This window comes from Teleopsis dalmanni, chromosome 1 (genome assembly GCF_002237135.1).
Source record: "Teleopsis dalmanni isolate 2A chromosome 1, ASM223713v2, whole genome shotgun sequence".
Taxonomy (NCBI): Eukaryota; Metazoa; Arthropoda; class Insecta; order Diptera; family Diopsidae; genus Teleopsis; species Teleopsis dalmanni.
In genome coordinates this window covers 133,780,181-133,804,711 of record NC_051846.1, presented here as the reverse complement: position 1 = coordinate 133,804,711, position 24,531 = coordinate 133,780,181, and the positions used below count along the sequence as shown (strand labels likewise).

At 29.6% G+C, this 24,531-nt stretch overlaps 1 protein-coding gene across 1 annotated transcript in view; it reads right to left on the bottom strand.

The window, feature by feature from the left end:
* Window positions 1-12,490: 12,490 nt before the first annotated feature.
* LOC119668811 (high affinity cGMP-specific 3',5'-cyclic phosphodiesterase 9A-like) overlaps window positions 12,491-24,531 on the bottom strand; it is a gene marked incomplete at its 5' end in the record, with an annotated part of 242,153 nt that continues 230,112 nt past the window's right edge. Inside the window, 4 exon segments of the mRNA XM_038078457.1 lie at window positions 12,491-14,200; window positions 19,729-20,077; window positions 20,130-20,425; window positions 20,482-20,608. Of these exon segments, the coding sequence (XP_037934385.1) occupies window positions 12,932-14,200; window positions 19,729-20,077; window positions 20,130-20,425; window positions 20,482-20,608 (2,041 nt within the window). The 3' untranslated portion in view covers window positions 12,491-12,931.

Sequence of the window (24,531 nt, the reverse complement as noted above, 5' to 3'; positions counted from 1 at the left end):
AAAAGCGGCTTTAATAAATGTGGAATCTTAGAGCAGCTATTCCGTTTGTATTTCAAATGTGTAAGCCAATTGAACCGTTTGCCAAATGTGACCCCCAGATATTTTATGCTTTCCTCCCACCGTATCTCCGTGTCACAAACGCTCACTCTTGGAGGATGCTGTCTTCTTTTTCGAGTTATAAATATAGCCTTGGTTTTGTCATTATTAATTTTAATCTTCCATTTTTGGAAGTATTCCATCATAAGGTCTATATTTCTATATATTAAGAAAACAGTTCTCTCAATTGAAAATATTATTAAAAATTTAGATAAGGAAAACTTGACAGCTTAGTTGATTAATAATATCGAAATTTAAAACTGAAAAATTGATGTTTTCAACAATTAGTAGAGCACGAAGTCCTTTGTTAAAATTCTAATACATACCACATTAGTTTGGTAACTCTGAACAATTATTTTTCTTATATTCTTCGTCATTAAAAGATCGAACAAGTGAATTTCGACTGAGAGCAAAAGATAACAACTGATTTTCAACTTTTGATTAATTTCCAAAAGAAGTTAAGCTTTCATGTGCTATGTGTTCATTTTACTTATCTCGAGGTGGAATACGTCTGACTCTCACCAGGGCAGTGAGGTCAAATTATTTTCAGTTTAAATTCAATTAATTGTTTATTTTTGGTATAAAATTTTTGAATTCTATTGCAATGAACAAGGTTTTTCGAAATTTATTAAATATGCAAAATTCAAATAAAAATTAATTGAGAAAAGTATAGAATAAATTACGTTTATTATTCAGAAAATATTTTTTTTTATTTATACAAATAATTCTTATTTATGCAACATATAAAAAAAAAATAAATATGTTAATATCAGTGCATATAGGTCATTCTATTACAAACTGTACGGATTTTGGCAAAAACCCCATGGGTTCATTTCTCCTAAGAAAAAAAACTACAAATTTTTTCCTGTGAAAACCAAAATAAGTACACCAAATCAATTGCAAAGGTGACGGGTACGACGTTTGCGAACATATACCTATATGTTGGGACGACAAAAAATAAATTAAAAACAAGAATGGCTGGACATAAACAGAGCATAAAAAATGAGGTCGGTGTGGAAGCCAAAACAGCCCATGCTTCACATTGTATTTCCACACACCATGAGCCAGATTTAGAAAATGTCAAAATTCTACACCAAAAAAAGAATCATCGTAAACGATACTTCTTGGAGATGCTCGCAATTTTAAAAATTCCACCTGACACAAGGCGCAATTTTAAAACTGATGTATAAAAGTATTATACATCAATAAACAAGTATTGGATTAATAATTTTGTATTATAAAATTTTTTTCCCGAGATACGGGTCTTTTTATTTAAAAAAGGAGCTATTAAAAAATATTTCAACCAAATCGGACATCATAAGGTCAAAAAGGTGTCTGATTTGTAAAAAAATGATCAATATACTTTTACAATACCAAGGTTTTTAAATTTTTATATTAAACATATGTTTTATGTTAAAAATTTTTATGTTTTATATTGAATTTAACAAAATTATAAAATACTTAATAAATTTTTTAAGATCTTTTCCAACGTAGTTTTTTATTCATTTATACTGACCAAGACTTACATGAGCAGCTGAAAGAAATGTGGGTACTTCTCGATAGATTTATGTTACGACGTATCTGAAGAATTGGTTAAAATCCACCAAATAACAATATTAATTGTTACACGTTTATTTGCCTTCCCTTTCCGAATTTTAAACAGACTAAATATTAGGAGTGTTCACGCTGTGCACATATCGAAATATACCGTGTCTGAAGAAGCTTAAAATACAGATTTCACGTCGCATGGAAAATCGCATGGTGTTTACCAATCAAATGGTAAACATTTTGCGACAAAAGAGCTACTTTATCAACATCACTTATTTGTTTAAAAATGAAAATGGTGATAATTCAGTGAACGAAAATAAACAGTACAGTATCGTAGTGTATTGCTTATATCCGAAACCAGTGAACGAAAACAAACACTACAGTACCGAACATAGTGTATCTTTGTCAACTTTGATAGAAAAACACTAAACGAACAGTACATTAAAAAAAAAAAGGATAATTTTCACGAAGGTAAAAACGATTTCGAAACGTTTTTAATGTGCATTGTTGTTGCTTCGTGTGCATAAGAAGAAGACAATATTTTGCTTGCATTTGTATTGCATGTATTTTGTTTGTGTTTTTAAATAAAGAAATTGTGTATGCATTTATTGATGCATATTTAATATTAGGGGATGAGTTACATAGGTATAATATTTTATTGCGGATGGGTGATTTGTATTGCCAATAAAAGTAAAAAATAAGGTTTGAAATTTTTTTTTATATAATACAGTATAGAACAATAAAAATTGTTTAAGAGTATCTGTATATCATATACCATAAAACATTTAGGTTATTGGGTAGGAATATATAGATTTTATGTAACACACAATACATATCAGTTAATATGCAAATTTTTCGTAAGTAAAATATAAGACAGGTAGAAAACTAAATAAACTAGATTTTAAACTAGTTCCAAAGAAAAATGGTGACTCATATCATTTTATTACCTAATAATATCTTTGACAAAGTCCTAATGGAAACGCCTATTTCAAGCAAAATGGACCTATTTCTTATTACATTTATGCAATGGAATTCATTTCATGTCACTTGATATTTTATTTCTTTTATTGATGACAAGGTTGAGTGGTGTGATTAAGTAGTTTGTAAAGAAATAAAATAAAGTAATAGAAATATGAAATAAAAATATATATACCATTTGATCAAAAAAGAACGAGAAGTTAAAAAAACACACAAAATTTTAATTTTTAATAATTTTTTTTATTATCCCTTCAAAGTACTCTCCTCCTGCGGCAATACATGCATGCCAATGCTTGATTCAATTTACCATACAAGTTTTATAGGCCGAAGATATAGCCTCTATGGTCTCAAAACGCGTTCCTCGCAATGGCAATTTGAGTTAGGGAAAGAGGAAAAAGTCACACGGGGCCATATCTGGAGAGTACGGTGCTTGATTGATGCTATTGGTGGAGTTTTTGGCAAAAAACTGCGACACAACCAAAGCTGTGTGAACCTACGCTGCGTTATTGTGGTGTAAAATCCATGAGTTTTCCTTCCACGCAAACGACGCATAACGGTAAAATAATACTTCTTATTTACCGTTTGACCATTTGACTGTCCGGAAGGAATTCATAGTGCACCACACCACGAATATCGAAGAAAACAGTCAGCATAACCTTGATTTTGGACTGACTTTGGCGTTTTCTTTTCGGTTTTGGCACACCTTCGAAGCACCATTCGGTCGATTGTTGTTTGGTGGGTATGTCAAATTCATAGTCAAACTCAAATTTTATCTGCGTTAAAAATTATATCTCTGATCACACCACAACGACGCTTTTTTTAAATGAAATTCAGCTAAAAATCGACAAACATTTTTCGAGTTCTTTATATAGACGCCAAACAAAAACTATTTATACGATATGCGTTAAACTTTGACAGAATGTGTATAATAGTGTTGCCAGCGTGAAAAAAAATTGCCGATTAGATAAGCGCGGGAATTCAAGAAAAGAACGAATAAGTTCATATTCATAAGTTCATAAGGCATATATATATCAATGTGTATTGGTATAATGTGTAATATATGGATACTGACATCTCTATTCATATATATGTATAATATTGTATAATATGATGAATCTGAAGTATCGGTTTGTTACACAGGTATATCCAATTCTGGAGTGATCAATATAATTTTTTCCACGAATATCCTTTTTTAGAGCAAAAGTCGTTATAAGATAGACCCAGTCACATAGCATATTTCTAAGTACAGATTGATGTCTCAGCACCTATATTGTAATATTGGTTACGGTGAAGCAACTAACTTGTTCGTTTTGTGTCCATTTTGCGTCAGGTCGATCTTGAGATTTGACAAGAGTTTTCACTCGACAAAGTTTGTTTAGCTATACTTAGATACAATTGTTTAATTGTCAGCTTGGCCATTGCTAATGGGATACCAATATCAAAAAAACAAATATCCGGAAACAGAGTGTTTGCCTTGCCAAGCTCGTCTGGCCTGTAAGTACCTGACATATTCTTGTGTCTATGCGAGTTGGATACTGACACACCTAGCTAGGACGTTAAGAAATAATAAGCATTTTCGAACTGTTAATAATGTGCCTATAGCGCTTACTGGATATTTTAGATTACGATATTTACATTAAGAATCTTCTTGCAAAGGGCTATGTATTAAATCCTCATTTCTTCTCCCTGAAAGACACTGAAATAGTTCGTACGTTGACTCAAGAAGCTAACACTTTATTTACAGAAAAACACTCCTCCGCCGATTCTTTTACTTATTTTGAAGCCGTCAGTCTATGTGTCTAGTGTGTTAAGAGAAACTACGCTATCTAAAGTGCAGCCGTCTGAACTCTAGATTGAAGTCTGTGTTAGAGCTATTGTAGCCAATTGAGATAGGGACATCTTAACATACCTTTCAATGAATTTGTCTTGTTCTGACAATACTTTGACTTTTTTTTTTGTTTGACGACTAAAAAATATAAATAATTGCACTGAGTTATTTTTCACATATTTACTTTATTTGGGTCATATAAGTATGTATCGAATGTATCGAATGTATTTTACAATTATTTACTTATAAGGTGTAATTTATTGGTTTTATTGATTGAGGGTGAATTGAGTTGACCTTATAATATATTATTGTTGAAAGATGTGTTTCAGATTTTTTTTATCCAAATTATATTTTATAATGACGCAAATGCGTAACACACTGCACATAAATACTACTATTGTACTCAAGATCATTTCATATATGTATGTATGTATGTAATACAATATAAGTTTAGTTTAGTTTATTAATGTTTATTCTATCAAATTTTCACAGTTAAAAATTCCGTTTGAAATCTGAAGAGCTTTTGATTTAATTAAGTTTATTACAATACATAAGTTGTAGTTTTTTGATTTAAAAACACATTTTTTTATATATGTATATGTGTAAATATATATAATTTGCTTATTAGTAATAAATAAATATTTAAACAAATTCATGTAAATAAAGGTGTATATGTGGAAATATGCAATATTCTTCTTTTACACTTTCGATATTGTTTATAATTATTTTAATATACATATTTTTTAGTATGTATATTTTATTTAAAGTAATACATATTAGTACCATATATGTCATTTTGAATGCAAATTATATATTAAAATTTTATTGTTTCGTGAAATTTTGTTTTTTTTTTGTGTTCTTATAATAATAACAAGAGTTTTGCTTTATTATTTTTAACTACAAATAATTATTTTAAACGTACATTTATTTCTTTAAGTCTATAGCTAACTAAATGTAAGTAGTAATTTCGTTTGTTGCTGTATAAGAGTAGACGTCTAGTTTCTTGGTCTGCTAATATGAAGTTTGAAAAGAAGTTATAGTCTCATATTTCACCAGATTGATGGAAGGTGGTCGGTCGTTCGGGGTTTTAGTTGAACGATTTGGGCTAAGTAAATAATAAAAATTTTCTTTAAAGCGTCTTAATTTCAAATATACATATTTCTAACTTTAGAAACTAGTATGTATTATATTCCTTCCGTTTTGGCTGTCCACAATTAGGCCAGACAATACAGTGCATATGTATTCAATTCAGTTCAAATTTAGTTCAAAAGGAAACCGTTAGGAGAGAAATTGATTAAGAGATAAATTTGACTACAGACACATACATGTACATAAATATAAAATATCTACTGTCTGTTAAATGTAGCTTATGTTATTTAGAGTTGCTTCTTAGTTAAAAAATTTAATAGACATACAAGTATTTACTTTGTTAAATATAAATTTTCTTTATCTTTGTGTTCCTTTAGATTATTTGAGATTTAAATATTATCCTTTTTCCTAGCGTATGTACTTGGTCCAAAATTGTTCGAGTACACATAAGATTATATATTTTTAATGTACTTTTTTAAATACATTATTCAAAAACATTTAAATTAAACTTAGTTTAATATTTTAAGTGCTTCTTGGATTTTAAAATAAAATATTTTCTCCAAATTGTTGTCTGCAATTTGGAATATATAATTTAAATATTTATAATAATTTCTTAAGGGAAGTTCATTAATTGACTTATAAATATGCTAATAATACTCACACCAACAAATTTTAATATGTATATAATTAATTTTGTATATAATTATGTATATTATATTGTATTTAAATACTTCATTTTAAGGTAAATCGTTTGAATAGATTTAAAAGTTTAAATTCAAGCTTAAGTCTTTTTGTTATTAGACAAAGTAGTAATGTTCATGTATAAAACAAATCATTAGAGAATTCATAATAATAAAAAAATGTCAATTATTTAAAAAATATATAATTAAAGCTAAATAAATAAATAATTAAAGCCTTGATAAATATATATAAACTAAATTTAACATTTTAATATAACGAATTGAATTTTTTATATTTTTAAAAGATAAATAACTGTATATAAAACTTTCATTGATGAAAAACGTTGATGAACTATAATAAACAATGTAGGAATTTTTATATTGATTGAAATATGACAATATCTAAAGTTATTTATAGAGCGCTTACCGCTCTTTCCCTACATATGGAATAGAATTTAAAAGACTAACTTTCTATACTCGTATGTACCTAATTACAAACAGTCAATAGCATTTAATGTAGATAGAATTTTTAGCAAGAATTTTTAATTTTAAAATGATTAACTTAGAAAAGACTATTTACTGAGAAAAGTATTAGTAGAAAAATTATACAAATTCCAGTGCTAAGTATATGCTGGGCTTAAATTAAACCTATTATTATCCTAATTATGATGTAATCACAATAATTCAGGTAGGAGTTTGAAATATGTAAATAAATATATAAATAAATATATAAATAAATATATAAATAAATAAAGAAATCCGTATATTCGTGCTTTGGTTGAGGATTGACGGAGATACAAAATAAAAAAGTACTTGAGGCTGGAATGAAAGTATTAAAGAAGTCAATTAAATCAAGAAAAAGCGAAAGTCTAAGTCCAGTCGCCTGTTGCAATGAAAGTGTAAGAGAAGCGATTAAAATGAGTACTCTCATCGAATACAACATTTCATCGATTCAACGATTCCTATTTGTGATTCTGTATAATTTATAAAATCGTCATCTACTTTAATAAACAACATAAAAAAAATACGAAACACAGTGTCTCCTGTTTCTTCTTCAAAATATCTTTAACGTACCCCTGGTATACTCGCTGAGTTATACCCCGGCTATAGACAGGGCCGTGAAAAAGGTCATTCTTCTTGTCACAAAATCTGCTTCTGTCAGTATCCATTATTCTTATTTTTAGAAGGTAATACGTAACATGTGCATATCTTTTTAGACAATCAGTCATTTATTAGAGTTCAGATCTAATTGGAGTAACAAAATTTATCATCATTTTGTTTTTTTTTTCTTCTTTATGGATTCACATCTATCCATATAGACATGGCATCTTATAGACATGAAGAAGTAAATGGCAAACTGTTGACTACTGCATATTTACCGAAATGTTAAAGGTACAGAGTAATCGGAACAGGTGCGTATGCTGTATACGATTGATTTAAGAACAGATTCGAAAATGTGGCTTGAAGTTTATATTAAAACATTTAACGAAAAAATTAGAAAAAGGAAATTATAAAATAAAATATTCTGAACTATTCTATGAGCGTGAAAGAATATCAATAGACCAAATAACCCCATTATTACTTTTAAAACTGCATCCAGCCTAACGCTTGCAAAACATGCACACCGTAGATAGTGCTTTCAGAATTGCAGATCTTGTAACAAAATTTTAACCCACCTATCACATAAATAGGGTGTACGCTGTAAAAAAAGAATTTAAAAGCATCCCTGTCCCTTAACAATGAGTTCATTGTTCATTAAACAAGAAAGTATCATGTGGCAAAGAACAAAAGCATTAAGGTTTATAACGTAGATGACCAGGAAGTATTTGAAAAAAAAACCAATAAAATTAAAATGAATCCCATCAGAACATAAGAAAAGTCTTTGTGATCCATGGAACAATCCATGTAACATTAAGTGTTACGTGAGTCTAGAATTTTACAAATTAAATTCTTTTATAAATTCTGTTGACTGTTATCACTGCGTAGTATATTTGTTTCTCAGTTAATTATATAGTTATCATGATTGAAGAATTCAAGTGTAAGAATTCAATACTCATTCCATATTTTCTTGCGAAAAACAGGAAATTCTGACAGGAAATGGTACTACGCAACATATTTAGAGTAGTATTCGTCTGAGAAAACATTGTTAGCTATCGTTGCTGTTGAAGTAAAAAAAAAAATTAAAGGAAAGTCGAAATAGCTCAAATGGAATTCTTTTTCATGCACCAGCGTTCATAATGATAACGGAAGTTTTATATACTTTCATGATCTCTGACCGGTAAAGAGAACTCTAAAAAGGAATTCTACACAAAAATAATAAAAATAAATTGTAATTTTAACTAAAAAACTCTGAACACATTTTCCCAAAGCAATGTCAACATTAAAAATTTTAAATAATATCTAAATAATTAAGTGTTTCAATAAAAATAAATTGAATAAAATTAAAAAACTAAAAAAACGAATAATGAAAAATTCATAGAATCCTAAAAATTCTTTAGTTATTTGTAAAATAAATTCATTTTAGCAGGAATATATCTTATCATCTATATAAACCTAGCTACAAAATACGCTCTTGACGTACATACATTCAATGTGTCTTTTTATTAATTTTAGTTATTCTTACGACTATAAATATTGTAATTAAATGAGTTTACTGGATTTTTCTAATACATTTTAGTTACATTGATCATTATTTCATAATCTTAAGTTTAAGTTTAGCTAAAATAATTCATTCAATATCATCTAAAATCCATGATTCAGTTTGGTTGTTGCAAGTTTCATTTCATATGTTTAGAAATCTAAAAATGCTGACAATCTTACAACATAAGATATCTTTCAATGTAAGATATGTCGATTATTAAAAAAAAACATTTCTTGTTCTTTTGATTATGTAAATAATATTCATTATTCTGAGGTTAATTCGAATGAATGATTTTGGTGGTTAAACTTTTACAATTTGATTTTTAATCAAGTTTTTTTTTGTATAACATGTAGTTGCATCGTTTTAAATATTAGGTATAGTCCTGTGTTAAGTTTAAATAAAATTCAAAAATATTTATGCCAAATTGTAATTTGCCACTTAAAATTCTCAGCGGGATGCTCATTGCACCGTTACCGGAAGTGTCAGTTCCACCGTATAATATGCGTGACATTTTTGTCGTGATGCTTTTCTGTTGTAAATTGTAAAAAGAGCAAATTATAAGAACACAAAACACAAAATACAACTTAAAAGATACAATGTAGAATATGCAAAACGAAACGAGTAAAATAAAATAATATTCAAAACGCTGCTCCAATGACGCATGCACATATTTTCCCACTGAGATTCGTTTGTGCATGGGCAACATTTCTGCAGCATTGACATCTCGTTCGTACCTTGAAGTGAGAAACTTCTGCAGCTGGTGCATCGTATCTTCTATTATATATATAGTTAGCACTTCAATTTTATTCTTTTTTTAGTTTTCATTTGCAATAGTCCCTTAACAAAAGTTTTACTTAGTCTCTTCAAAGCAAACTTATGGATAAAAAATTTGTGTAAAACTTGAAATCCTTATGGAACCGTTAACTAATAGAAGGAAAATATTATTGAAAACAGTATGAACTTTTTGTAAAGTGGATTTCGGAGTTCATAAGGATACTGAGTGACTAATTGGATGGTTTCATGTAATACTTTTAAGTCCTTTTATGTGGTAGAGAGTAATTTAACAATGTTCGCTTCGCCAGCTCTCTTTAAATTTCTTTAAAAACTCTTTAAATTATACTTACATTGTAAATATTTGAGAGTTTAGTATAAATTATTATTATTCAAGATTTTGGCGGTCTATGTTTCTATTTATCTGTTCTTAGTTCTAATATAGCACTGGGAGTCACTGCTGTCTGCTATTTAAGTTTTAGGCACATGTAGCATCGTCACCGTGGGCAGAGATTAATTGGAATTTTGTTCTTGTTCGTATTCTTACATTTTTTATATGGCTATAATTTAATATATCTGTATTATATCGAAACCCGAAAGCATTAGTTTCAATAGTAAATGAATGGAACATTTGGATTTCAAAGTTTTAAGAGAACAACAATCCGCTTGACTTCAAGATGATCGATTTTCTTGTTGAATAACAAAGGAAGAGCAAATGAAGACGCAATTATTTTTTATATTGTATGGAATGAATTTATGACTAAAGTTATATAAAACTGCTTATTTGTATAATATTTTATAACCCAAGTTTAGGAACTATATAACAAACTATCAAGAAATCATATTAAGCAGGAGGGTTATGGCGATGTTGAACATAGAGAAAAGTAAAATCACTAGCAAATACAAAATTTAAGACTATTGTGATATCTATGTAATTGATAAATACTTTATATCACATAGTTACAAAAAAATCAAAAGAAAAAGAAACAAATGCAAAAATACTAACCGATTATGAAACGTTTAAGAACGGATTAAACCCGCAAAATATTAGATTGAGAGTATCGTCAGCGGTTCTTGCACAAAACATGCTTATTTGCATCTGTAATAATTTTCAACCTCAACACTTTTCTATCTATATAAAAAACGTACAAGAAGAAATTGGAGTACATCAATGTTCAATGAAATATTGATATTTTCAAAAAAACTTATATTTAGAAATAAAATTTTGTGGTAATATTTTTTCATCAATTTGGAAGTAATGAACTATTTGCCAATATCACTGTATCTGTAGCTACTCTGTAATATAAATATTTTTTTATCGCCTTATTAAGGATTTTCAATGGGTGATTCTGTATTGCTACTCATATTAGTTATTAGTTCAGTAGGTTTTCAAGTTTTACAAGGCACAATATTTACTCATTAAGCAATATTTTTTGGTCTTAAAATTTTTTTCTTCACGTTTTAGTATATAAAATAACTATATGAGCAAATAGTAAATCAATTAAAAGTTAATTTTTTAGGAAAAACTATGATATCAAGGAGCCTGATGAGATACATGCATATAAACCTATCCTTATACAATAGATAAATATTGTTTATTATTTGGAGTATTAAATATTGTATTAAATCTAATAAACACAAACCAGGAAAATAAAAACGAACTCATTTATATACAGTTTTTCCTAAGTAATTTTGCATATTTAAATTAAAATAAATATACAGAAACCCCTTTAAATTATAATTATATTATTAATCGTTAATTTGTTTCAGTTTCCTCTACCTAAAGTCTAACCTAAAAAATATGACCGCATCTAAATGGTACTCATATTTTATGGATACCTTTATGACTACATTAGCGACATCCTCAGTTTATTTGTGTATTCTCCAGCTCAGTGTTGATTGTAGTAATAAAAGTTAACCCTAAGGGGCGACTGAGACATTTTTTATTCGTTATGAACATAAAAATACTGAAATGCCAATAAGTATGCAATGAAATTTTGCCACATATGAGCGTATCTTTCATATATGTCATTCTCAACGTAACCACGCAATAACGAGACAAATTCACACAAACAAATTCTTCCAAACGGCTATTGCAATTATTTCGTTGCTCTGCTACAAAGGACTGGAGACAGAAACTAATATAAGAACATTTAACTCGTTGGCAGCTATTTTGTTCGCATTATGCTGGTTTGTGTACGACGGAGCAGCATATGTTGCCAATGCCGGTTGAAATTTGAAACAGTACTTTTCCATGCCTAAAATCACATTTGACTTCTGTTGTTTGTGAGTTGTTTTGTTTTTTCTGATTAAGTTGTTGTTCCGCCCGCGAACGTTTAATTCACCAAAATGAAATCATATCTCGTTTTCCCATATTTTTGCATATTTTTCCTTCGTTGCGGAAGAAATTGGGAACTGCTTAGATTTGTAAACGTTTCATTTTTCTGAACTATTGTTTGGCTTCCCTTAGTTCATAGTTTTCTTTTTTTGTTTAAATGATAGATAGCAAATAAAAACGATGGGAATTAATTAAAGGACGTTAATAATTGCGTCCTTTGGAAAACGGGAAAAGTAAAGTAGAAGAAATGTGAAAATGAATGATGCCGCGGCTAATGAAAAAGCAAAAAAAAAAAACAATAAGAAACCATGTTTTCAAGTAATTGTATTTGAAATTTAAAACTATATTATAAACCAAAGAAGTAATTTAACATAACAGTGCCTTAACTTAAAAACTTCACGATAAGCTTTTTTCTGATTTATTTAACAAAGAAATACTTTAACAAATTTTAAAACATTTGCTTATTAGATGAACTAAAACTTAAAATAATAAAAATATATTAAACAAGTAAGGGGGTGAAAATGAATAATGTGCTTTGTGAAATTAAGTAAATAAATAATTAGTATTATTCTGTTTTACAAATTTTTACCTTAAAATCATTTGCATTGACAGAACTAAAATAAAAACTAAAAGTTATAATTATAACGTTATAATTTTGTAAAACTGCGCTAACAAACATGCAGAAGCAAATCTCAACAGCATTGGAAAAGTTTACTTTTGTTTTGAGTGGTTCACACATTTTCCGGTTCTGGTAATTTTCGCTCGCAACAATGACATACAAGCGCACTCAACCGCTGACCAATGGCTGACCAAAGTGTCATCGATATGGATGAGACGTTGCAGCTTGAACTGTGTTGCAATTGCTGCAGTGTTCCTTGTTGTTCCTGCTGTTGCTGCAATAGTGCAGCAAATGCACCATTATTTGAGAGCGAATTCGTAGTTGTTTCTGAGCTCCCCCGTTGTCAAATTTTTGGCGGATCGGAAGAAGAAGCACTGACCATACCCAAATCAATGCTAAGACTTGGTTCTGCTTCGCCTAGGTTAGCAGGCGTAATTACACGTGGTAGACCCGTAGTAATAAGAATTGTGTCACTGGCATCAATACTGCCAATACGTATGGGAGGAGGTTGGCATGTTGGCATTTCACTACCAATACCACCACTGCTATGCAAAGTATTGTTACTGTTGTTGTCATCAGCATAAGCGCCGTCGTGACGGGATGATTTGCGACTACTGTCACCACCACCGCCACTGCTGCTACTATACCGTGGATTGCTTCGACTGCATGGCACATCGAGACTGTAGGCTCTCAATCGACCAGCATTGATTATATCTTGATGTGTTGGGTGCTTATGTCGTAAGCCTGGCGACTGCAAATTATTCGAAATGGTACAACAGACACTCGGCTTACCGGTTAGTGGATCGATTGTGCCACTGATTGTACCCTGAGTTATTGCGTTGTTATTACGTATCGAGCATGGACTACTTCGTGTACTGCCAAAGCGTTTGGAACTTTTATCAAATGAAAAACCAAAATAGTCAGAAAATTGCTTCAAACGCGTTTTCCAACTAGTTTTGGTTGTAGCTGTAGTGGTACTTCCAATAATGGAACTTATGCCATTTGAATTAGCTGTTGATGCGGCAGCTGCAGCAGCTGCCGCGCAGCAATGCTGTTTCAATTGTAGTGCTTGTGTAGGTGAAATATTTCCATTGGATGATGTGTTTATATTGTTGAAGTTTGCTGCGGCAGTGGTGGTCATTGGTAGCGTATTTTGAGAGTTGGAACAATCAATATTTGGCACTGTATTGGGATTCACCTGCAAAGGTCCAGTTTGCATTGAATTAACAATACCTGTGGCATTCATATTTAGATCTTCTACTAGTCGACATACGCCCACTGTTGTTTCAATACTGCCACGATTTTGATGATTATAAAAAACGTTACTATCTGAAATGACTTGTTGCAGGCCATCTGACAGACGACGGTTATTTGTACTATACTGATCTAGACTAACAGCACGATTTGAACCAAAGTGACAACGATTTGTGTGATATCCATGAATGTTGCCATACGAATTACGTATGCGTTGGCCACTGCCACTGCTGCACATTTCTCCAATCATTGAGGGACGTTTTTCACGTGATGGCTTTCGTGACGTTGAGTGCGATGATTTTGATCTGTTGCTACTTCCTTCGGTGTCCACTTTAAATTTCGATGTTTTTTCAGCTACCTGCATATAGACAATGAAAAAATATTATTAAACACAATTTAAAATTTAGTTCATAATATTAAGAATTTCTTTCATTTTTTTTTAAAATAAGTAATGCTTATTATAAATAAATATATAATCCAAAACACATTTTTCTCCTCCTATTTTCCCGGTTACAATATATTTTATGTTTAAGAATAAACAAAAAAGAGTTAAATGTAGTATTCAACTAGTAATCTAACAAAAAATATTAATATTTTTTAATAAAATGATGTCAAATAAGAAAAAGGTAATGCAAACCAAAATAAGAATACGAAATATGTATATTATATTAGCCTCTTAGTTTTTACATTATAAAGAAATTTATAAAAAGTTTACAACTATTTGTATTGTGCTGAACGTGCTTTGAAGTCTATATAAAACACAATTTACTGGATTTTGGAATAAAATTTTGGGATACACTAGTGAGGACAAAAATATTTACAATCATGTAGTTATCTTTACGAAATTCAGGTTGGAATTCTACTAATGTTATTATTGTCTACTCAATTCTCAATTTTATTATGCAGAAGGCTTGAAATATTTTTGCTGATGAATTTAGAAATGCCATTTCTTTATAATTTCCAACATTATTTGCGTCATTTTGTTTTACTATGGGAGATGGAACTTTATTGCTGTTTTGATGGTACTGCATTTTTAAATATGAAATTGTACGTTTCAACCATTCACTACATAAACTTAGGAATAGCATATTTCACGCACTCAGCTAGACTTTATCTTTTTTATTATTAGAATCTTGAGCACGGAATAGGCTTCCTCATTAAATATTGGAGCATCTGTCTTCACAGCGCACAGTTGAATAACTTGTTGTCTATTTTACTTTTTTAACTGGTTTTCGAAATGAGAAGCCAAAAATTTGGTATCTAGTTCAATTCATTTCATGTGTTCTCCACGCTATCAGTTGCGTGAGATATAATATTTATAATATGTCTTTCTTTTTTTTTTCACACAACACTTTATATGCTCTACTTATTCTTACTCTTATTTATCTAAATCTGCTAGTTCACCTCCATTGATTCATAATGCAAGCCTATATTAATAAATTTGTTCTTATAACTTCACATTCGCTATCATATCAATTTTGCTTCATATTCATTAGCAACAAATTACCCTGAAAACACTCTGTTGCTTATTTCATACAATTTTATAGGATATCATCTTCACCATTTGATATGAATGTACTTTCTTCGCATGCATTTGAGATTCATTGAAATTGTGTTTGTACAGATCCATTAATTGTATCTGTCTTTCGATATAAGTTCAGGTAACAAATGTATTTTAGTTTTATTCGAACAATTACTATCCACATTTATTATTACGGTTGATGGTCGCAGTATATCATGTCGCTTACTTGAAAACGTTCAACTATTCTCAGCCGCACTATTTCATAAAACAGTAATCCTACATTCATCTTGATACACCCCTAATGAACACCACACTGGCCATTTAACATATACATAGGAAAAAAAGGAGATGCAATGTTCCAATAGTTATTTGTCATTTCTGTCTTCAACTTTGTCTATTGTTCTAAATATCTGTGATCAGATATTTTAAAGCTTCGCATACTCGCATAGATTTTAAATATTACTCTTCGCCTATATGCGCATTGGAGTCACCTACTATTATCACATTTTCATTTCAAGTTTTTACCAATAGATCACATAAATTATTAAAATCATTTTGTCAATTATTACTATGTAATTAGCTAACAAGAATTAAGTATAATTCTCTATCGAATATTGATTATAACATTCCCACTTTTGCTTTAATCGACAGCCCTTTAATTTTCCTGCTGTCCGGATTTCTATCGATTTGTACTTGTTCAATTTGCAGTCCAAGAATTTGATTTTCGAATCCAACTTCTCGTTTTTCTATGATAGATTGCTAATTTGTTCTTTGAATTCATCTACGTCGCTATTCGATGCTAGCGTAGCTATTTGTAAGTTAAAGCTCTTACTCGGGATTTTATTGTTGCATACCAGTTTTTCTGATATTTGCTGAATAGCTTGGAGACAGTTTCTATTGCATACGTAGTTCTTGTCGATGACTTTGGCTATTCGATTAGTCTTGAACTGGCCGAATGGCGACGCGTTTTGTGTGTCCTGTTGGTAATCTCTGCAGCGGCATTTTTCGATATACTTGAAGTAAGGTTTTGAATTTCTATGTTCTTTTATTTTAATAAGCTTAATGTGCCTATACATAGACACAAACAACTTTGAGCTGTGTGATGAACATAACTTAGTTTATTGTACACCGTTCAGAAGCCCTTTTGTTTATGTTTGACATCTACTGTTGTTACATAAAAGTTTAGTTTGTTTATGAAAGTCTCACAAAGTAAATTTTATTACTATTAAATTTTATCACCTCATACGAACGCGTTGTGATGAGGAAAGCTTTTTTTATTATTACTCATCAATAATTTCTTATTAGGTTCTGTCTATTTTACTTATGTTTTTTTAAAAACTTATCAGCATAAATTTTTTAGATGTATTTCACAAGGGTTCTATTCAAAAACCACTGAATTAGTATGATATATATTAAAAAACGAATATTGCTAAAGTATAAGATAATGGCTTGGTCCTAAGACATAAGTAGAATACAGATTAGCACTGTAAATATTATTATATTAAATATTATCGATACGACTGAAAAAGTGGTAATAAATCTGTTCAAAAATTAATTGTAAATATTGCTTGAAGACAAATGAAAAATTCTTCTTAAAACACTAAAAGCTATATCAATTTATCGAGAGGATTTCTATCCATTAGAATAAATGCAATTATTCTATCTCATATAAAAGCACAAATTCAGAGTAGGCATCAGGGTATAGATAATTACTAATTAAGAATAATTAAAATAAAATTCAATTTTGGCATTATTAAGTTTGGTATTTTATTCAACAATTTTTTAGATATTTATTAAATATTTTTTTTCTGTTAAAAGACGTGTTTAAAGAAAGCAGTTCATATCTAGTAACGAATTTTACAGTCATTAAATGATGTAATCTATTGTGTGATTATTGCACCTTTATCTACAAAGATAAACATTATATTGTGTCTCTTCAATTTTAAGACATAAGTTAACTGATAACATGTTGAAACCGTTTTATCTTGAACTAAGTTACATTCTACTTTTAGATTAGGAATAAATTCTCGGTCGCGATGCTTCACGAAAGCTTTTGAAAACGCTCGCGTTAGTCAAAAGCTGCCTTGGGTAATGCTTGGGTAATTAAACAGAAACTGTTTAATTAATTTACTTATTGGTCCAAGTAAAAAATTTATTGTCAGTGGAAAATAGGTTAACGGAATAAATCCCAGGGATATGAGTTTGAAATGTATTATGCTGTATTAATTACGGTTGCAAACAGCTTATAAAAAGTGGTTAGAAACATAATTTTTAAATTTCATGTTCTTACACAGATGGAGTGACCTAGAGATATGCAATCATTTCTAATTGTAGGCTGAGGCAAACCGTTTTGTAATGCGAAACGTGGCAAATGTATACTTAATTGTTACAAAGTCTTTATTGTTTTCGTAGCTCTTGTTTATTTTGTTTTGTACTTTACATATTTTTGCCCATAAAAACACAAATACAACTGAAAGCAAGACTGAGCAACTTGAGATATTTACATTTAGGGTAAAACATTACAAAATACGAACGTAATTTAATTTTATGAAAAAATATAACACCCTTAACAAGACTCAGAAGGTTATTAAATTAGGATTTTGTTATAATAACCGTAATTAAAAGCCTTGGGGATGAAAATAAATATCCGAAAATGAATCTGAAAAACATAGGAACAACTATTTGATACTGTCAAACATATAAAAACCATTGTGGAGCAAATGTTAGAAATCATTAATTAAATTAAATAAATTTTAAATGATTGTGTTTGAAAGTATACCTATATTTGAAATAAAATAATGAATTATGTGAGATGTATAGATAGACCCAATTTCTTTAATAAAACATAAAAAAAAATTATATGAATTATTGTGGAGATTCCTATTTTCTTGATGTCGCTATTTGGCAAAGAATTTTGGTAAATTTCAATATTAGAGCTAATTTTTCTTGTTGGGTTAATTGAGACATGGGGCTTTAAAGTTGTAAACCGTATATAGTAATTATAATTATGAAAATTACACACATCTAGTAATATCAAATATTCATATAGCTTACACGGTTCACAACAACTAGAGGCGTCAGATATGCATTCATTCATTGTTTATGTCTTTAACATGATAATATATAACTTGTAATTATGTACACAAATTTGTTTTCAATCAAATTTTTAGTTTTAAAAACTTTATTTTAAATGTATATATATAATTTAAGAACAATGGTGACATTTAATTTTTTAAATATATACTAACCTAAATTAACCACTATATTCCGAGATTGAAAAGTGTTGATATGTTTTGCTATTCTATTTATAGTTTCCTATTTCTGATCGTTCTATATCAGAACCGTAAAATATATAAAACAATTACTACGTTTCCGTAACATATGGCTTTTCTAAATTATGCTAATCGAAACAGTTGTAGTATAGGACAACTGAAAAAACTTTTCCATATCCCAATATAGTATAACTGACATATATTGATGTACATATATCAACTTAGAAAGAGTAAAGCAAAGTATTGAGATCTACCAAAATCCTTTATCTAATCGTGGCGTACGGGAAATTTAATCATTCCAAAATTTAAGTAATATGCTAAGGAGTAGGAGTATTTTAATTAGGAGTAATTAAAGATATATTATCATAAAAATTTTTATTACATGATGAGATTCTTTTCGTTTATTAGTAAACAGCGGCGTTTTTAATAATATACGTTTTAGTCTTTTGAAATAAAATATATTATATATATTCTGTGCAAAAACTATCTGAAATTTGAATAGAATGTAAAAAAAACATTATGACATGTTTGAGTTCAAAATGTTACTCAGTCTATTGGTATCATTTACATATGCAATAATACTTTTAAATACTCAGCGGTGGCAATCGTTTTTAGTTAAAAACTCAACAAATGCAATCGACCAAAAACCGTACTTACCTGACTTGGTCTCATACGACTTTCTTCTCTTCCCATAACTGAGATTATTACTTCGATTAGAGTGTTTCAAAACTTGCGATCATTAAAAACAATTCGCTGAAGTAGCTAAAGGCTACTTCAACTACGAAAATTTATAAAGAATTGAGTGACGCGATAGTATAGCTGTATTGCATTTAATCTGTTTTTGTTTTATTTAATAATTTCGGATATTTTTTACACAGAAATCTATTAAAACTAAGAACAAAATACTAAAGAAAATACAAGAAATTATGTCATTTGGAAGATTCCAATTAAGATGCGAAAAAATATTAACAAATAATACAATAATAATACTAGCAATCTTAAGGATGTAAAGATAGATTTAAATAAGATCTAAAAGGAATAACCTGTAATATATTTATATTATATATTTATGTAGTATATGTATTTACTTACATCCACCTCGGTTGCAGTTTCCGAATCACCGCTTTCGCTGCCCTCTGGCAAGTCATGTAATTCGGCTGCAATACACTGTGGCTCATCTACTGAAGTTCGTGAAGTGGATTTTTGTGATGGAATACTCCGGCGGGACTTCACACTAATACCCGATTGTGACCGTGGCATTTGTGGTGAAATACTGCCACCGGAGTTATGACCACCACCAGCTGCAGCATGTGCGGCACTATTGCTACCAACACCTACAGGCGTTACATTATCCGAAGCACCACTATTATTTTCAGATGCTGCAGCTGAACTACATTCGGCAACGGATTTACGTGACTTATTTTGAGCATCGTTTAGGCGTCTGAATAGAGAGTTCATAGGTAAAAAATTCAAAAAAAATATAATTACTTTACTTGTAATAATCCAGCGCTACACGCACTGGTATAATTATAAGTTCAGTCAATTCGGGAACTAATTCACCCAATGCTTCAAACAGTGGCAATAGTACTAAGCCAATAAAACGAACTTGTGACCCAGGTTTGCTGACCTTATCGGGATCCATGAAAGGCGTCACTGGTAAGCCTTCAGATTTTTCTGCAGCACTTTGTGCAAAAAACTCTTGCAATAAACGATCTAGCCAAGGTTCAGCAACATCCATTGGTCGTGCCTCGTTGGATATATCCGCAACTTTAATAAGTACCATACATAACTAAGGTAAATAAAAATTAAATAGAAATTAACACTTTAGGGTTAATAATTTATTACTAAATTAATATGTCCCCGATTTCCGTAATCAAAAACTGGTGATATCTCCTTAAATTGAGTTAAAATTTCATTATGTCGCGCCATATCAGTAGCCAATATGCAGCGTATAATTCCTTCTCGTATTTGGCTAAAAATAAATATATTAAATATACATTTATTTGAAATATCGTAGTGTATGTTTAGAGTTAAGTTTTTAAAAATACTGACTTAATTTATAAAGAATCAAGAAGAAAATAATTGCCTTTGTACTTAATTAACTTCATTGGCTTACTTTCTATTTTTAAATTTTGTATTTAAAGCAAATTTATTATTCAAATAAATTTCCTTTTTAGAGAAAATACAAATATCAAGTAGAAATAAATACTAATATGAAAGGAGTTTTCTGTCATGCAGGCAAGAAAATACACTTTGTACTACTGAAAATTGAAAAATGGCGCAGGGAATCGGAGGAAAATTGATTTTATCATGTCAAAATGTCGCATTAACAGAACCAGAAACAGCTGAATATGCACCTGAATATACAGCTGAATATGCAGTTGAAGAGAGTATAAAAATTGACACCAGCAACTCATCTATTTTCAGTTGTAAGTCGCAAGGAATATTCTGCTATATGTACGCGTTTCCGTTACGTGCAATTTCTCGAAAATGTCGGTGCTTCAGTGAACACAAATTGCACTTCAGCGGACTTATTGAAGTAGGTATTATGGGTAGTATGGGTAGTTGGGAGCTCCACTACAGCTTTTTAACCAAAAACACTATCTACTTATAGATAAAAAGTATATTGTTCGTTGTATGCGGTGCGAGGTATTACAATTTTTACTGTGCAAACTTCGCACTTTCTGCGTTGCGTTGAAAATATATAAAATTTTCTTTATAAACAATTTATACTTCTTATCCTTGCTTATGCACAACGCTTTTACATATTATGTTTTACAAAACACCAACCAAGGTCCAAAGTATACATCAATCTTGAAAATAAGTGTTCATAGTGAAGCCGCCTTGTAATAGCAATTACAGGTATAGGTTAGGAAGATACTTAACTGAAAAACTATTAAAATTTAATGTCTTTTGGGCGAACATAACATAATCTGGAATTTGAGGCAATAATAATGCGAATTGGATGTCATGATTCAACAAATTAAAACTGCAGAATTTATAGAAATCCATTATTTCAAAAGTAAAATATCTAACATAACTACCTCAAGAACTAAAGGATTTAGTAAACACTTTTTTAAGAAGTGTACTTTCACAAAAATTCAAAATTCAACCAAGGGATATGTATGTTTCTTATACATACTAATTCTTTGGAAGTTTCAAAATCAAATTATAATCTAAATTAATCTGTTAATTGGGCTTTATCTCCCATAAACCTTGAAATTTGAATATATGTTTATTTAGGTTAGTGAACAAATCAGTGTAAATGGTAAATGGTATTCATTTAGCATTTCTGACTTGAAAACATTATTTTAGTATTATATTTATTAAAAATATCAACGTATATTTAGTTAACAATATGGATCATGAACAAAGATGAGACCCATTTTCCTCTAGATGGATAGAAGCAAAAACGTTGCATCTAAGCCAGTGGAAATTGAATACATACTCTAGGAGCACAATAAGTGAAAGTGAGTGAAAGAACAAAATGTAAACAATTATATACGGAGAATCGCCGATGATAAATATTTAGTTGCACCCGAAACAACTATGTAGTCAGCAAACACTTCACTCAACTGGAAAGTAAATTTTTGGTCTTGAATAGTGAATTAATTATTGCCTTACAGATTCGCAGTAGATTTCTTACAGATTTCTTAGGACATAAACATTTTAATTTCAAATAATATCAAGAGGTTTGATCAAATACTATTTCTGTGTGTAAATTGGGTTTATGTATTAACACATAAGCCCACCATTCAAATTTGAAAGGATTCAATTGCTAACACTTGCAGTTGACGGTTAATTAAACCAATAGATGTTTTCAAAGTCGGCTGGTGATGAAGTTATATGTTGAAGATAAGATTCTCAGAAAAAACAATGATATAAAGTAAATCTCAACAGGATTAGAACCTTAAATATCTTATATATAAAGCATTTTTTATTTTATTAATTTTAAATTACATTAACTTAAAAATCATTGAATTATTTTTATTATCCTAAAAATTTAACATGACAAGACAATTCAAAAAGGATATAAACAAGGAATATAATAAGCCACTTGGGTCAATTTAGCAATGAGTGTCATTATAATAAAATAAAATAGTAATAAAAAACAATAAATAAGAATGATTATCTGTTTGCTAATGTATAAAACATAAAATACCATGAAGCAATCAACAATTTATTTCGATTTTATGTAAAATAAAATCTCATAATCCGAAGGCGAAGTTTATTTGATTTGTATTAATTTGATTGACTTTAAGAGTACGACAACAACCCAATGTGTAAACACATAGAGTGAGCAAAAAGTACCTGTCGAATGCTTTCGAGATTTACTGCCATCTTAATAATGACAACTTCAGACAACTTCAGGCAGCTGCCTGCAATCGTTCAGATTTTTTTCAATGCGGCTACTTGAAAAGGAAGATCTGCGTTAACATAACGCAACGTATGCGGAAGATTAAAGATATTTCAAAAAATAATACAAAATGTTATGAGAAGAATCCTTACGTTCGTAAATCTTAATTATCAAAATTGAACAAATTTCTTGAAGTTTGAAACATTTGCAATTATTTTAGTTTTTTTAGTGCTTAATATTTTGTCTCAGCGGTATTGTTATATATAATTTACAACAGAAATTTTTTCCCCACCCACGATTATTTTATCGAATATTGAAACAATATTGACTGATCTAAGGTTGTTCCTAGCAATAATTGTCGGTTGCTAGGATTTAAAAATGTATTCACATTTCGAATGCCAAAAGTCGTATAATATTTTTTTTCTAATTTTATTTTTATTTTATGCTATTTGCTATTTGGCTTGAACTTTATTTTCCCGCTGTTATTTACTTTTAACTTTTCATTGGCACACCCATTTGCATTTGATTTTTACTCGCTTCGCTGTCGTTGCTGCCATTTTCTTGGCATATTCCACACAAAAATGTTCTCTTGTGTTTGATATCCTAGTAGTCATCATATTTGCGTTTGTTGGCTCGTTTATTGCTTTTCTTACATATAGTATTTTTTAATGGAAATAACGATGGCTAATTTTCCAACTGAACATTAATTTTTTTGACATCTAATATAGCAAGCCATCATGTAACAAAAGTTGAAGAGTCTGCAATTCCCTATAAAATTTGATCGAAAGCAATTCATACCCTAAATCTTGCAAAGAGAAGGAGGTGATAATGCTATACATAACGCCCAGCACGATTTATATAGTTAATTATTTACTAATTATAAAAATTATATTAATATTTTATATTCATTAGTTATTAATTATTAGTTAATGTATTATATTTATTAATCCTACTTCCAAGACATCCTTGTCATAATGTTATCGTACATTATTTTATATTAATTGAATGCCCGCTGTATACTGTGTGGTTTGCTACGTCTCACAAAAATAAAATGGTTGCCTTTGAATATTTATAAAACTTTGACACTGCGTATTTACAGTTTTATAAAACAATCTATTTTTAAATTTAGTTGACCAGTGTTAATACAATATGTATTTTTGGTACTTGAATTGTTTAGCCCAATTATAACTTTCTTGAACTTATAACTTTAGTTGAACCATCATCAGGGAAACTTTATAAACAAAAACTAAAAAGTAAAATAATATTAGAAAAAATCATTTGTCGACAAGTATTTCAAAAAATTACCTAAAACACCTAGATTTGTAGAAAATGTATATCATTATTATGCCCGATATAGTAATGCACCATACACCGTAGAAATATGTTACTTTCGGTATCTTGTTTAAATTGTAAATTAGTTTTGAAAGAATGTGTAAGACTTCCATAGCGAGTCGATGTGATAAAATAGATTTAGTATCGATAACTTTAAACGATACAAAATACGGGTAATGATTCTTATCATTAAAATAGGACACTAC